Source organism: Syngnathus scovelli, chromosome 19 (genome assembly GCF_024217435.2).
Source record: "Syngnathus scovelli strain Florida chromosome 19, RoL_Ssco_1.2, whole genome shotgun sequence".
NCBI classification, from domain to species: Eukaryota; Metazoa; Chordata; class Actinopteri; order Syngnathiformes; family Syngnathidae; genus Syngnathus; species Syngnathus scovelli.
This window is the reverse complement of record NC_090865.1, coordinates 3,688,632-3,702,480: the sequence shown is the minus strand read 5'-3', so window position 1 is coordinate 3,702,480 and position 13,849 is coordinate 3,688,632. Positions and strand designations below refer to the sequence as shown.

The window sequence follows — 13,849 nt, the reverse complement described above, 5'->3', positions numbered from 1 at the left end:
ATTTCGCCAAAATGTTTGGCTCATACCATTTGCATCTTCTCAAGTGAGAATGCCCTCACCTTGCTTCCATCATGCAATCATTCTGACTAAACAAATATTTTTTCCCGACCTTCTCACGTGTAACACCCATGCAAATGAACAACGCCGCTCAGCCAGCTCGCCGTAGATCACACACATTTAATCGAGGTCTACCACTTAAACGGATGAGCCTCTGCTGCTGCCAAAGTTGTCGAAACAAGTCATCACTCAACAACTTTAAAGGATCTTGTAAACATGTGCTAATACAAAATAATGGAGTCCTTCAGAGCTTCCAGGTAAGAAACATTCTAAATGTTGTATGGGTGTTAAAACAAACACTACAGAAGTGAGTCAAATTTCAGTAGCCACACATTGTTTACGGATCATATATCAGAATGTTGATATTTTATTCATTGTATTTTTTTTTTCACCCCTCCTGCAGCATCCATCTTGTATATTTCACATGTTTCCTTTTGGGCTTTCTGGCATGGACACCAAAGTGTGCAGTATCAACAATACACAAGTTAATTCACGCCTTGGGCTGCACCAGGAGACAGTCTAAGATCTTCCCTTGGATTTGAGATGAATTAATAAATAACAAGAATGCAACATGGCCCAACCTCCTGCCAACTACCCACTGGGAAGCAAAAAAAAATAAATACTAATAGGGTATAAAAAATAGTGTCGCAAGCGGGAGTAGCACCAATCCTGCTGTGAATCATTTTTATCGTTTTAAACGTGGCAATTTAGACCTACCATTGTCAATATAAACTAGTTTGACCAGAACACATTACAAACACACATCATGCCGAATGCCACAAGACACACCTTTGTGTGTTTACAGTCAACATACAAGAGACTGATGTTTTAACAAATAGGAAAATAATCCTAATGGAATGACAATTTGCATTAATGGCTTTGACATTGACATTCAAAATTCAAATAAGAACAAAAAGAAAAAAAGCAAGAGTAGAGAACTGCCAGGGGAAACCATACAAGGGGATTAAAAAAAAAACAGGATCTCCGGTAATGAGCCCTGAGGAACACCAGTGGTTAAAATACAGCCTCTGGAAAAAAGACCATTTTGAAGAGACTTGTGGGTTAGCTTGACGTTCGGTGAGATACTATCTGTGGCAGAACATGTTTTAAGCTCCACCCAGCAACTTTCCACTTTAATTCCACTTGACAAGTTTCTTTTCTAAGTCTCAGTGTATTTAATATAATATAACATAATATTCTGTGCATCTTGAAAAAAATCATTAAAAAAAAAATGGGGTTGCCTGGCAGTCAATAGGGAATAAAGAGATGAAAAAAAAAAATATTTGTTGTTGCCACTCCTCTTCCTGCCCCCCAAAAATAGTTCAACTCTCAGAACTGTTTCCTTTAAACAGTTGCCTGTAGGACGGGACGGACTTGTAACACGGGTAGGAAGATCTCTATTGTGCAATTATTTTAAAAATGACTTTTTAGATAGATAGAAACTTTATTGATTCCTGCATTCATACCGCAGAGTTTATAAAATAATATATATATAATGTCAATTTACAAAATTCCTTCCGTTTTGTGTATATACACTATGGGGCAATTATTTTATCTTTTTTTGCGCCCAAGTTTTGGCTTCTTGAATAATGTCTTGAGATGTTGCCTTAGTATTTCCACATAATGTTCTTAATTTATGATGTTGTCGTTTCCTACTATCCCACGGTGACAAGACATATTATTTATTTATTTATATATATATATATATATATATATATATATATATATATATATATATATATATATATATATATATATATATATATATATATTTTATTTTTTATTTTTTTGGTATGGCGCCGACGTGAGTGGCAGCCTCCCAGCAGTGTTCTCTCTTTTTCTCTTTATTTCCTTCTTTCTCCTTTTTCTTTCTGTCTTTTTGTCCATTCGGCGGTGCTGGTGCCTTCTACCGCACCTCGGTATCGCTTTGGATGTGATTTTCTTTTTTTTTTTTCCCTGGGACCGTTATGGCTGCGCACATCGGTCGAGACCGGCGTACCTCTACGACGGCTTCCTGCTTATCTGGCTGATGCTGACCGGGCCCCCTGCCTTGCAGCCGCGACCCCTGTGCTCCCTCGTGCTCGTCAGAACCAGCGACCTTCGCCGTGCTAGCCCCGTGGTGACCATCTGCACGTGCCCCGACTGGGTGCCCAGGACGCTGCTCACACGTTTGCCTGCTTTGTGATGTTTTCACCGATTCACGACCACGGTCCATTGGGTGCCGTTGAACTGGACTACCCTTACACCTGTCTGTGGACCCTGTGGAGGCTATTTTGTGTGTTTTGGGGTGTTTTCTGATATTGAGGGGTGCTGGTTGGGCACTGTTACTTTTTTCTTTGTCTTTTTGCTTTGCTTTGATGGCTTTTATCTTTCGCACTTTCTGGCCTTCTTGTGGCGCCGTTGTATGGCAGCCTTATGAGGGCCTATTGAGTTGCGCTCATGCCATCTGTGTGTCTTTTGTATACCCGCTCTGTGGTATGGATACTGCTGGGGCCTGAATTTCCCTGAAGGAGTAATCCCAAGGGATTAATAAAGTTGAGTCTAAGTATATAGATATATAGATATATACACCGTAATTTTCGGACTATAGGTTGCGTTTTTTTACCTGCTATACAAAGTCAAAGTCAGCTTTATTGTCAATTTCTTCACATGCCAAGACACACAGAGATTGAAATTACGTTCCCACTATCTATCTATCTATCTATCTATCTATCTATCTATCTATCTATCTATCTATCTATCTATCTATCTATCTATCTATCTATCTATCTATCTATCTATCTATCTATCTATCTATCTATCTATCTATCTATCTATCTATCAAAAATCAATATATATATATATATATATATATAATACATATATATATGTATTATATTGGTCCACGGACAAACAAAACATTCAACTAATCAATACAAAAAGTAAAAACAAGAAGGCATGATGCTACTAACTCCACAGTTGTCCTAACCAGTGAGTCACCGTACCACCCTGTATTACATCTTGTTTTTTTTTTTTTGCAGGTGCACTGCTTCAAATCATCATTGCACCTAATGAAGATGAGCACTACAAAAAGTGAATGACCAAATATCTCAAACATATTTCAAATTCTTCAAAATAATATTTTTTTGGAATGATAACTATCTACAACTGACAGAATGATCTCATGTCCGGTCATAATTACCAAGACGAAGCTCAAAGTGCTGCTAGCGGTGCTGCTAACCGGCACCATCACATTGGTGTTTTTGAGCTATTCATCGTCAAAGTACTTTTTGGACCAAAGTCTTCGAGAAGAGGATGACGCCGAGTTCATGCGACGCTTTGACGAATCGGTCGAACCGTTTCTAAGCGGGACAAAAAATCTTTCATTGGAAGTTTTTGACTGGTGGAAGGCGAGTACGACCAGTTTGTCACTGGACTTGAAATTTACAATTGTCACATTTGCAGGCTCAGCTCGTCTAACCTGTATGTGGTCATGCGTCAGACATTGCAGACGATTGAAGAGCAGACCTTGGAATACTACCAGACAGTAGTGGAAAAATTGTTGAAGACATTTCCGGCCATCTCCAAGAGACCGGAGCGCTGGAGGACGTGTGCAGTGGTGGGCAATTCTCCAAATTTGAAAGGCTCTCATTATGGACGACTGATAGATAGCCATGATATGGTGATGAGGTAAATCACATACAAATACTGCACAATATTTTTCATTTCAGACACCTGCACATCTGAGCTTATACGTCTCAAATCGTCAATGCCAATTGAAATGAATAGGGATGCCGTTAATCCGTACCATAATATCGAAAATCATAGGAGTGTGTATTTTAAGGAGGGGAAAAAATGGCACTTTATGATGCTGCACTTATAAAAGCATAAAATCATAATAATTAAATACAATTGAAAAAGAAAAAACTAAAATGTTTTTGTCACCAATTCTGGTGGGCGGGGGAAAGCACATCACAATTGAAATCAAAGTGAAGCTGCATTGAGATGTTTCAGTTCCTCTCAACTCATCAACACTAAAATTAGCTGTTCTATTGTGAGGATAAAGAATATATGACATATTCCTATTTTTCCATATTGTCATCTGATCTATGATGTATGGTTTTGGATCTTGCTTGAAAGACTCCGATGCAAGTCGTGATTACAATAGAAGAAAAAAAAAATGCTTTGTACTGAACGAATACCCTGACTGATTTACACAGAATGAACCGGGGTCAAATCAAATCCTATGAAGAAGACGTGGGCACCAAAACGACTCATCGTCTCATGTATCCAGAGACTGCCCAAAACTTGGACAACATCACTCACCTTGTGCTGTCCCCTTACAAGATCATGGACCTGGTGTGGTTACAACAAGCCTTTACGACAGGTTACGTCAAAACGTGAGTCAAATGATTATCTTCTGATCGAAATTTGAATGAGATTTATCGATGAAATGAATTGTTAATAAAAGCGATTCCCTTCTCATTTTATGCCAACTCCAACCATTCCCGATGTATATAAATGTCTAAGATAGCAAAAAAAAAAAAATCATATTTTCTTGTTTGTGTTGTATTCAACAGGATACGTAATATTGGGCCGTATAAAATTCAGGCCAACAAGAACCTAGTGAGTATTGATTTCAAAAGCCGTTCCATATTTAACGTGTATAATCAGAATGTTTTTTATTTTATTTTATAAAAAGGTGATGGTGGTCAATCCAGGTTTCATTGCATATGTTTATCACAAATGGTTGGGGAAGAGGAACGGCAGCTATCCTTCCACGGGCTTCTTGGCCGTCATTCTTGCTCTACACATGTGTGAAGAGGTGACTGTTTTTTAAATATTTAACAGTTCTAAAAATAAATCCTGTAACGGCACAGATCTGATAATTTATAGCAGAAAATACTTTTTGTCAACCAATTTAAAATTGCGGCTATATTGTCTTTACAGGTGAGTGTGTTTGGTTTTGGAGCAGACAGTGATGGAAATTGGAGTCACTACTGGGAGAAATACAAACGTAAAAATCTTGGAACTGGATTGCACTATGGGAAACTGGAGTATTTGATGATCGAACAACTGGCTGCACACAAAAAAATTAATTTCTTCAAAAAATCTTCTCCAAACATCACAAAAGATTTGCCAATGTGAAAAACAGTGGCTCATTTTTTTTTTTTCAAAGATAAATGTATAAATGTATTTTGCTGCTGTTCTTGTTTTTTAGATTGAAATAAAAGGAAATACAATTAATGTACTTTTTAGCATTTTCTTGCTAAAAAAAAATGTGAATTATTTTTAATAGAATGTTTTTTTTAAAATCATTTGTACTCAGCAAAACTTACAAACATTATGAGAGCGCAAAACATGACTGTGCCTAATAAATTGTCCTTTGTTGCTCTTTTGTGGGAATTACTTTCAGTTTGCAAACAAAATTAAACAGTGCATTACTGCCACCAAATGAGATTGTCCTTTCACTGCAAAAAAATCTGATATGATGTGTGCTGCTGCTGCCATCTTGAGTGCAAAGAAGAAAATACATTTGCTAAGGATATTTAACTGACAGTGAATGTTTTTTTTTTTTTAACAGCTTCAGGGCACAAATTCCAAAACACTTTTTAGAGTAATTGTTTCTAATTATGAGACTGAAGATTTAATGAATGTGACACAACAAAAGGCAGGATTATTTTAAATGTTTCCAAATGATTCAAAACTAATCCTCACATAATTGCCGTGCAATTTCAAATGAGTTGTTTTAAATCTTTTGTGCTCAAAATGAGATGTACTCTCAGATAACATGACATCACCCTGCTATTATTTTGAAATTCAAAATTACATGAATGCTTTGCATCCACACCTTGAGGCTACCATTATTGTTCCAGGGATTAAGATTTGTAAAACGAACCCACGAAGCTGGATTTCTCCCGATAATTGCATCCTTGCTTCTTGTATGACAAATGTGAGTAAAAAACTATTCATTTTAATGGATGACAAAAACATGACCCTCCCCTTTAAGCCAGCTAGCTACCTGTTCTACCTGATCCTTCATCTCTTCCTGCTCTAGTTGACCAAGCCGATTCACACCTCATCTCGGAAGCAGGTAAGAAGACTTTATTTTGACGCGGATGGAAGTAGGTTGAATATTTTGATTTAGCGCTTTTCTACCAAACCTTACAAGCATGCATGGAAATGAATTTAAATCAAATTTACATCTATAACAGACTTGGATTGATCACAGTTGTTTACTCCTTGTACATAAAAGAAAAAGTCTTACCTGTTTCGTAAGATTTCTTTTTTTTACCTAAATGAATATGTGAGAACTGTCCGTGGTACTATGACAAGCTACAAACTAAAAACAAAAGCTGAATACAAGGAAACAAAGTGATTATCAACTGGGAACAGGTGGGGATGGGAACCAGGTAGAGATCATTACAAACAGGTAAAGCACACCCCTTGGGAGCTTTCAGAATAAAACAACACAATCCCGAAGGAGTAAAAAATCTTCAGTTGGGTAGACAATTACCTGAATACTAAAACGCTTTAAAAGAAGCTCAACAAAATTACGATTGAGAACTTTTGTTCCTTACAATGGCCAGCTGCTGTTCCATCCGCCCTGTTGCTTGTCTCAAGGTGAATTCCGACCTTTCTTTAACATTTGTATTGGTATTTAGTGAACAATAGTTGTCGTCTTTTACAGATAAGCTTCCATTGTCTAACATATTTGACGCATGATTGTAAAGCTCATGCCAGGCGGTTCTACATTTGAATGTCCGTGTTGTTTTTTTTAGGCTTGTTTAAGTCTCGGTTGACTGACTCAAAAACAGGTTTTGAGTGTCATTCCCCATGAGTTCATATTATTCAGGTGCTCAATGAAGGAAAAAATGACCATAATTATCTATAAAATTGGAGTATGACTCCAAATTATTCATTTAATTACAGTATTAAAATTCCCGTGGAGAAAATTTGATGGATAAGTATTAAAATTATTTATCTAGAGAATAATAGTGGGCCTAAAATGGAGCCCTGAGGAGCACCATAACAAATTTTGAGCTATTTAGGCTTGCGTGAAAAGCACAAAACTTCAAGCGGGTGTGACACCTTGGTTTCTACGGTGGAGTATTCTGTTACTAATGTTCACGGTTCCACAGCCACACGAGATGTTGTCCAGACTGCGACCGACTTGGCTCCTGTTTATCCTCCTGTGTTTCACTGCTGCCAATTTGTACTATAAATTCAAATGGAATACGCCAAACTTGTATTGGCTCTGGCCGCAAAGTGTCTGCAGCTGCCAGAAATGTTTGGCTGAGGGTGCACACGAGTTTAAATCGCTGATTGACGCCTCGCCAAAGCCTTTTTTATCCATACCAAGTCCAACCACGGAGGATGATTTCAACTGGTGGAAGGTAGATGCACATAGCGTGCAATTACTGTTTCTATATTTATGATTATGTGAAATGTGGCCTTCACAAAATGATGTTGCGCTAACCTACATAATATTTTTTGCAGAAATTGCAGATCGAGCAGCGCTCCTTTGCTTTTTTAAATGAAACTATCAACAACCTATTTACGATTTTTCCGCACGTCCCTCAAATTGAGCAGCCATCGCCTGACCGTTGCAGGACTTGTGCGGTGGTGGGCAATTCGGGCAATCTCAGAGGATCGCACTATGGACCTCTGATCGATCACCATAACATGGTAATAAGGTAAATCGACTGTACATCGCTGGCGTTTTCTTTCTTGCTTCTGGCCATAAAGTTCAACTCTGACCTTTGAATAACTGATGATTCCTGTAGATTGAACCGCGGGCCCACAAAGGGCTATGAGTCAGACGTTGGCAGCAAGACAACTCATCGTGTCATGTATCCAGAGAGCGCCAGCAGTTTGGACAACAGCACTCATCTGGTGTTCTTTCCGTTTAAGATAAATGACCTGCTTTGGCTGCTCAGGAGCTTTGCCCCTCGGTAGGTGTTATCATTGAAACCCAATACTCATATTGCTACTCTCTATAGTTTGGAATGTTAAATTGCAAAAAACAAAATAAAATTACTGATTATTTCAACAGAGAAAATGGGCAAGAAAACCCAAAGAGGATCGGCAACAAGAACTTGGTGAGTCTAATTGACCTATAAATTGTCAAATTTCTCCTTCATTTCATTTTTGTGTCTTTAAGAGTCTGCCTTTCAACAGGTGATGATCGTAAACCCGGCATTTCTGAAATATGTTCATGAAATATGGCTGAAAAAGAAAGGCCGCTATCCATCCACTGGATTTATGACCTTGGTGCTCAGCTTGCAACTTTGTGATGAGGTAGGTGGCTCATATTAGGAAATATAGTTTTAAGAAAAAAAAAAAATCTGTGGACCTATAATTGTGTTTTTCCTCATCAGGTCAGTGTTTTTGGTTTTGGTGCTGACAGAGATGGCAATTGGAACCATTATTTTGAGATCCTGAGAAACAAAAAACTGAGAACTGGACCTCATCCTGGCATGCAGGAATATGAGGTCATTCGTGAGTTGCATCAGAGGCAGATCATTCGTTTTTTTCAAGGACTGTAACCTGCTTGGGACTCTCACTCATTCAACATTGATTGGGGTTTATTTACATGCCCTTCCGTCCAGTTCCTGTTTTTAATATGAGGTATAGAAGGTAAATATATTTATTGTATAACATAGTGTTGTCTTCCTTCTACAACTATCAAATAAAAGTTTTTAATCTTTTTTTCATGGTTTTAACTACAATATCAAATAAGGATTGGTGTTCAAAACGTGTATTTTGACAGCATAAATGTATTTAATTTTAAATTATTCATTTAAAATTAAAATTAATTAAAAATGAATACATTTAAATTAATAAAATCCGAGTAAATGATGTCTTCCTGAAATGCCTGCGTATACATATGTTAATGAACTGCTCATGAATTGTTTGGCCTCTTTAAACACTATATGAGCGTTTTTAATGGGGGCACTGCCATCTAGCGGTTTTAACGTGGAAGTGCAACTTACAATGGCGGTCTAAATTCTGCCGTTTTCACTCATCAGAAATTATTACCCTGAAATAGTCATTATCTACTACTAAAAATGAAAAATTGCTGCTTTCTGTGGTGAATTAGACGTTTCATCAAACTGTTTAAAATGCAGTTTGAATGTAAAACTAAATATAACAGGCAGATCTCGGGTTAAAAATGTCCCGTGACGCCATCATTTTAGAACAAAATTAAAATATTTTTAGTAAGCGCTAAATCTGATATTAAACAAGTTGATCCAGCCATTTAATATTCAAACTCCTTTTATTTAGAAATGAAACTGCACTTGGTAAAACTGCACGCTGCACTTCTGGTTCAAAACCGCTAGATGGCAGTGCGCCCATTATAAACGCTCGTAGTAGCGTTTTATGAGGCAATCCGAAGAGCAGTTCATATTCACAAACATTAATTTACTTGGATAAACTGTTTGTAATTATGTTTTAACGCTGGTAAGTGGGATTCCAATAAATGTATGCCGTCAAAATACATGTTTGATCCATCTATTAAATATTAAAACTCCTTTTCCTCAGAAATGAAACTGCACTATCACTAGTTGCTGCTTTTATACAAAGAAAATTAATAATCACAAATGCAGATTATCCAAGTAAATAATATTTCCTAGAATGCCTCCTTAAAATGTTTGATTTCTTAGCTTTAAATGTTTATAAACTACTCTTGGACTGCGTTTGTAATGGGCGTAGTGCCCTCTTGCGGTGTTTATTTGGAAGTGCAACTTACAACGACGGTCATACCAAGTTCTGCTATTTTCATCAGAAATTCTTACTTTAAAAAATAAATTATCCGCTAATAAAAATAGAAACTTGCTTTCTGTGATATATCAAACTAAATATATGAAGTCTTCAATGAGACAGATCAGTTAACCATCATCTAATGCCCCATGAAAGAAACACAACGGTAACAAAGATTCCATTCACAACTTGTGATGTGACATGAGGACTGGCTTGCTCTTGGTGATTCTTGTGGTCTTAGTTCCAAGCCAGCGCACGTAAACACCCTTCTCTCAGCCGTTTCTGCAGTGGATTTCAGCTGAGTGTAGGATGTTTACATGAATTGAGCCCGGATTTGAGAAGCAAAGTTGTCTTGGTCCATGGCGGCGGAGGAGGCTGGAAGTAGCCGGCGACGGCAAACATCAGACTGAAAGCTCTGCAGGGAAGACAGCTTCCAGTCGGGGATGTTTACAGCCCCATGGACTACCTGGGGGAGGGAAAAAAAAAAAACCTTGAAAGTAACAAGAAAAAAAGGCATATTACAAGAGGGAAACATTAATTGAATATATTGAACAAGTTCTACATTATTATCTTTATATTTACACTCACGGTGATTGTAATTTTCCATGATCGTTTTAAAATTTACAATCATAATTTCAATGACTGACTTCAAACACAAGGAAAAAAATAAATAAAAATCAAGTTGTCTGACGTCACGGGCGTCGTTTAAGGCATTTCTCCGTCACCTTGGCTGCTGCGACTGTGTGACCTCTGCATGTTTACATGCGTTTATTTGAAACGTTTTTGCTGCAAGAGATAAACGCAACATTTCGCGACCTAGCGTGCAGTGACGTCACAATGTAAACAACTGTGAAAAGCTTGAAAGGCCATAAAGCGACTGTCAAAGTCTGAGCCAAAACAGCCCAAAAAGATCACTTTAAAAAACGCGTACTTGCCATTTAAATGCGCCAATGCGTGGAAATGCTCCTCTTCATGCGAGCGAACGATTTAAAATAACTTTATTGCACGAAGCGGGTGTTTAAAGCTGAGAAATCAAACTGTTAGCTTGTGCTAGGCTAATGGCTAGCTATAGCTAGCTTCTCCGTGACCCCAACCTTGTGCTGTCTGACGTCTCCATACCGGGCCGAGTAAAAAAGCCTCATTGCGCCGTGTCGACGTCCACTCGACTCTGATGTTATTTTCACAAGTCATTCAGGACACGTCACGTCCACTCCGGGGCAACCTGTTGTTTATCACCCCCCACCTCCACCATCCCACACACGCACACACACTACCATCTTCCATTCACATGCCTTTATTTTGACCTTATAGTTACTCGACACCAACATTGACGTCATTGTCATGGCAACGTAGTCCCGCCCACCACCGCGATGATTGGGTTAGACAAATTTGCATTATTTTTACATTTCACGACTTTAAACGTGATTAAATTTGAACAGGAATCTCAATATAACAAAATAAAATAGTAATACATGTATACATTTGCATTTGTTTGAATTATGGTATGTTTTCCTTTTTTAAAAAAAAAATCTAATTGAAGTTTGGGTCATATTTAAAGATTGAGGGGAAAAATAGTTAAAACGTAAAAAGAAATATCGGTCGATTTGGAAAAATTAAAATGTAAAATTAAATGTAAAACACATTATTATACAATATTACTTTAAAATTATAACATTAGAAAATGTTAATAATTAGTGGGTCAGGTATACAGTATACAAAATCATATTAAATATACATTCAAAATTAAAAACTTTGCAACAGCTTGGCTCTTACAATAATTATCATTGCTTTTAGGGCTTTTCTGTTAGATAATTTGACATAAGTAATAATTTCTGCATCACTTACTTCAATTCGCCACCTAATTAAAAAACCTTTTTTTCTTTTTTGACAGGTTTGACATTATTACCTTTGCCCGAGCACATTACTTACTTACCCGAGGGGACTTGACTTGTCATTGTGCAAGCCACATGCAAAAACTATGTAACTTACTACCTTGCCCAAGGACATAATGATTTACAAAATAGGTTATTTAAAGGCACAGGGTAAACTTCATCTAATCAAGTAAATAGACGCGACCTCGGTTGAACTGTTTGTGATCATTACAACGTTTCTCCACAAGAGGGCAGGCTAGAGCTTCAGATGTAAACCAAGATTAACAAATGTTTGGAATTATATCATCCACTGGGATCCACGGGAGAGGAATATGTGCTCTGTAATCTCTTCTTTCACTTGAGAGTTCTTAATATTTCATATGACATAGCTTCACTTGTACTTATGAAAAGCCCCAGTGTAGAAAATCCATCTATAACCTAACCAGGAAAATTGATTCCCTTGTCGTTCTGTGTGGTCTGAAATTGCCCAGAGCTATTATAAGAGAGAGTGATTTTCTCTGTGCACTGGAGCGTAACATACAATTCTTGTTGGCCTTTTTTGCCACATATGAACAGAAATATTAGCAATGACAATGTTAAGGAGCCTTCAACTCAAAAATAGAAGTCTTTTCTAGGAGGATGAGGTCAGAGTTCACCTTGCAGGATAAAAGCACAGATCACATTTCTAATTTTAAAGTTAAAAAGCAGCCAAAACATCACATCATATTATTTTTTCTATTGATCCTCTTATTCAGGTTAGTTAATTTATTAAACCAATATTCTCTATGTAATATGACTGTGCCCCAGATCCGGGAAGCTGGTGACAGCTCACTTCCCGTTCGCTGTGAACCTCATTGGTCTTGGAGGATTTATGTTTTGTGTTAAGCAAGGCTGAAGCTACTCATGTTATTTCACTCCATCAATAGCAAATACATTAATCATATCCAGTCGCTGCAAGCACACTATTAATTTACCACGACCTGTCCCTACAGGGGCCGGATGATTGTTGGAGGCAATGAGGTGTATCTGCTTACCCCCTCCATGGGACACAGTGTCGCTTCTTGCCCAATCGATGGTCATTGAGTCCTGAGAGGAAGAGGGGGGGAAGGCAGGCAGCCTAGCATCTGGCCTCCTCAAGTGACGTTGTCACCTTAGACTGGAGAAGGATTTGCCGCCTAACACCGGAGCCTGTCGAATGGCGGCATGGGACATTATCCCTGAAAAGGTGAAGAGGTACAATGTAAGGGAGGTTAATGAGCTCCCGTTGTAGCCTTTCTGAAATAATCAGTGGACGAGTCGCATGTCCTCCTCCATCAATATCAGACAGGCGGAAAATGACATCTTTGATTGGTTCCATCATGAGACATCAGATTTCAAAAATGCATGACAGCCTTATTGTTGATAAATATTAATTTTGTAGCATTACATGGGACATATTCCATTTTTGATGGCAGGGGTCACTTGATGCGGCTTTTGTCTTTAGCTGAGGATTTGGTGTGTGAAATGATATTTCAAGTGATTAAAGGCCATGCTTGAGTGAGGCTGACAGTTTTAATGGAGAGCAGAAAGTGCTCGTCCGGGCCTAATAGCGACTCGGGCCTCTTGACAGCTGCTGGATGAGCTCGGAGAGACAACCTGTCAAGAAGATCACATGCTTTGTACTATTTATGTTTAAAAATATGTATAAATAAAGATTTGATGGGATGTAAGGTGAGTTACAGGCAGTAGTCAATGAAGGGCTGATTTGAAATTATTAGGAACACCTTTTATGAGTGTTGAAAAAATTTATTATAAATTAGTTTTTTAAAGGTCAGATTGTCTTTTCAGATGCTACCATCCCAAATTTGATCACGACCTTCACACCCTAAGAGCTTTAGCCGCACCAAGTTTGTTTGGTCTTACTGCAGTGCGTTTGTGTGTGTTAGCCGTGATGACCTTGGTAGAACCGCGAGGCGCCATTGATTTGTTTACCTGTGCACCGCTGACAGTTTCTCATTAGGTTTCTTTTGCACAACATTTCCAGGGCAGGAGACGGGTGTGCGCACGTCAAAAGCGACCACGCGTGATCAATGTAACTGATGGATGAGCCCCGGCAGTATAATTGCGCTGAATAACTGCTTAATGGCGCCGTTTAGTAACCACAGCATGGTTGGTGACTTAATTTTTTTTTTTTTAAG

General features: G+C 38.1%; 2 protein-coding genes and 1 long non-coding RNA gene across 7 annotated transcripts; 2 read left to right on the top strand and 1 right to left on the bottom strand.

The window, feature by feature from the left end:
- Positions 1-150: 150 nt before the first annotated feature.
- Positions 151-5,491, top strand: LOC125986940 (CMP-N-acetylneuraminate-beta-galactosamide-alpha-2,3-sialyltransferase 1). 4 transcript variants are annotated; one of them, XM_049750896.2, is made up of 9 exons: positions 151-314; positions 461-1,442; positions 3,078-3,129; positions 3,212-3,446; positions 3,539-3,726; positions 4,257-4,436; positions 4,617-4,662; positions 4,739-4,861; positions 4,987-5,491. In XM_049750896.2, the coding sequence occupies exons 4-9, from the start codon at positions 3,213-3,215 to the stop codon at positions 5,182-5,184; spliced, it is 969 nt and encodes a 322-aa protein (XP_049606853.1). In that variant the 5' UTR covers positions 151-314; positions 461-1,442; positions 3,078-3,129; position 3,212; the 3' UTR covers positions 5,185-5,491. The 4 variants fall into 4 exon arrangements, with proteins under 4 accessions (XP_049606853.1, XP_049606854.1, XP_049606851.1 ...); XM_049750897.2 differs by lacking the exon at positions 461-1,442; XM_049750894.2 differs by having other exon boundaries at positions 3,078-3,446.
- A 417-nt stretch (positions 5,492-5,908) lies between these two features.
- On the top strand, positions 5,909-8,747 carry LOC125986939 (CMP-N-acetylneuraminate-beta-galactosamide-alpha-2,3-sialyltransferase 1). Of its 2 annotated transcripts, XM_049750892.2 has the most exons (8): positions 5,909-5,989; positions 6,095-6,130; positions 7,179-7,433; positions 7,537-7,733; positions 7,824-7,991; positions 8,093-8,138; positions 8,218-8,337; positions 8,418-8,747. In XM_049750892.2, the coding sequence occupies exons 1-8, from the start codon at positions 5,981-5,983 to the stop codon at positions 8,583-8,585; spliced, it is 999 nt and encodes a 332-aa protein (XP_049606849.1). In that variant the 5' UTR covers positions 5,909-5,980; the 3' UTR covers positions 8,586-8,747. The 2 variants fall into 2 exon arrangements, with proteins under 2 accessions (XP_049606849.1, XP_049606850.1); XM_049750893.2 differs by lacking the exons at positions 5,909-5,989; positions 6,095-6,130 and adding an exon at positions 6,406-6,660.
- Positions 8,748-9,297: 550 nt separating this feature from the next.
- On the bottom strand, positions 9,298-11,092 carry LOC125986941 (uncharacterized). Its single transcript, XR_007487820.1, has 2 exons — positions 10,733-11,092; positions 9,298-10,263 (listed from the first exon to the last, which is right to left on the bottom strand). It is a non-coding gene; the product is annotated as an uncharacterized lncRNA (long non-coding RNA).
- Between the last annotated feature and the right edge of the window lie 2,757 nt (positions 11,093-13,849).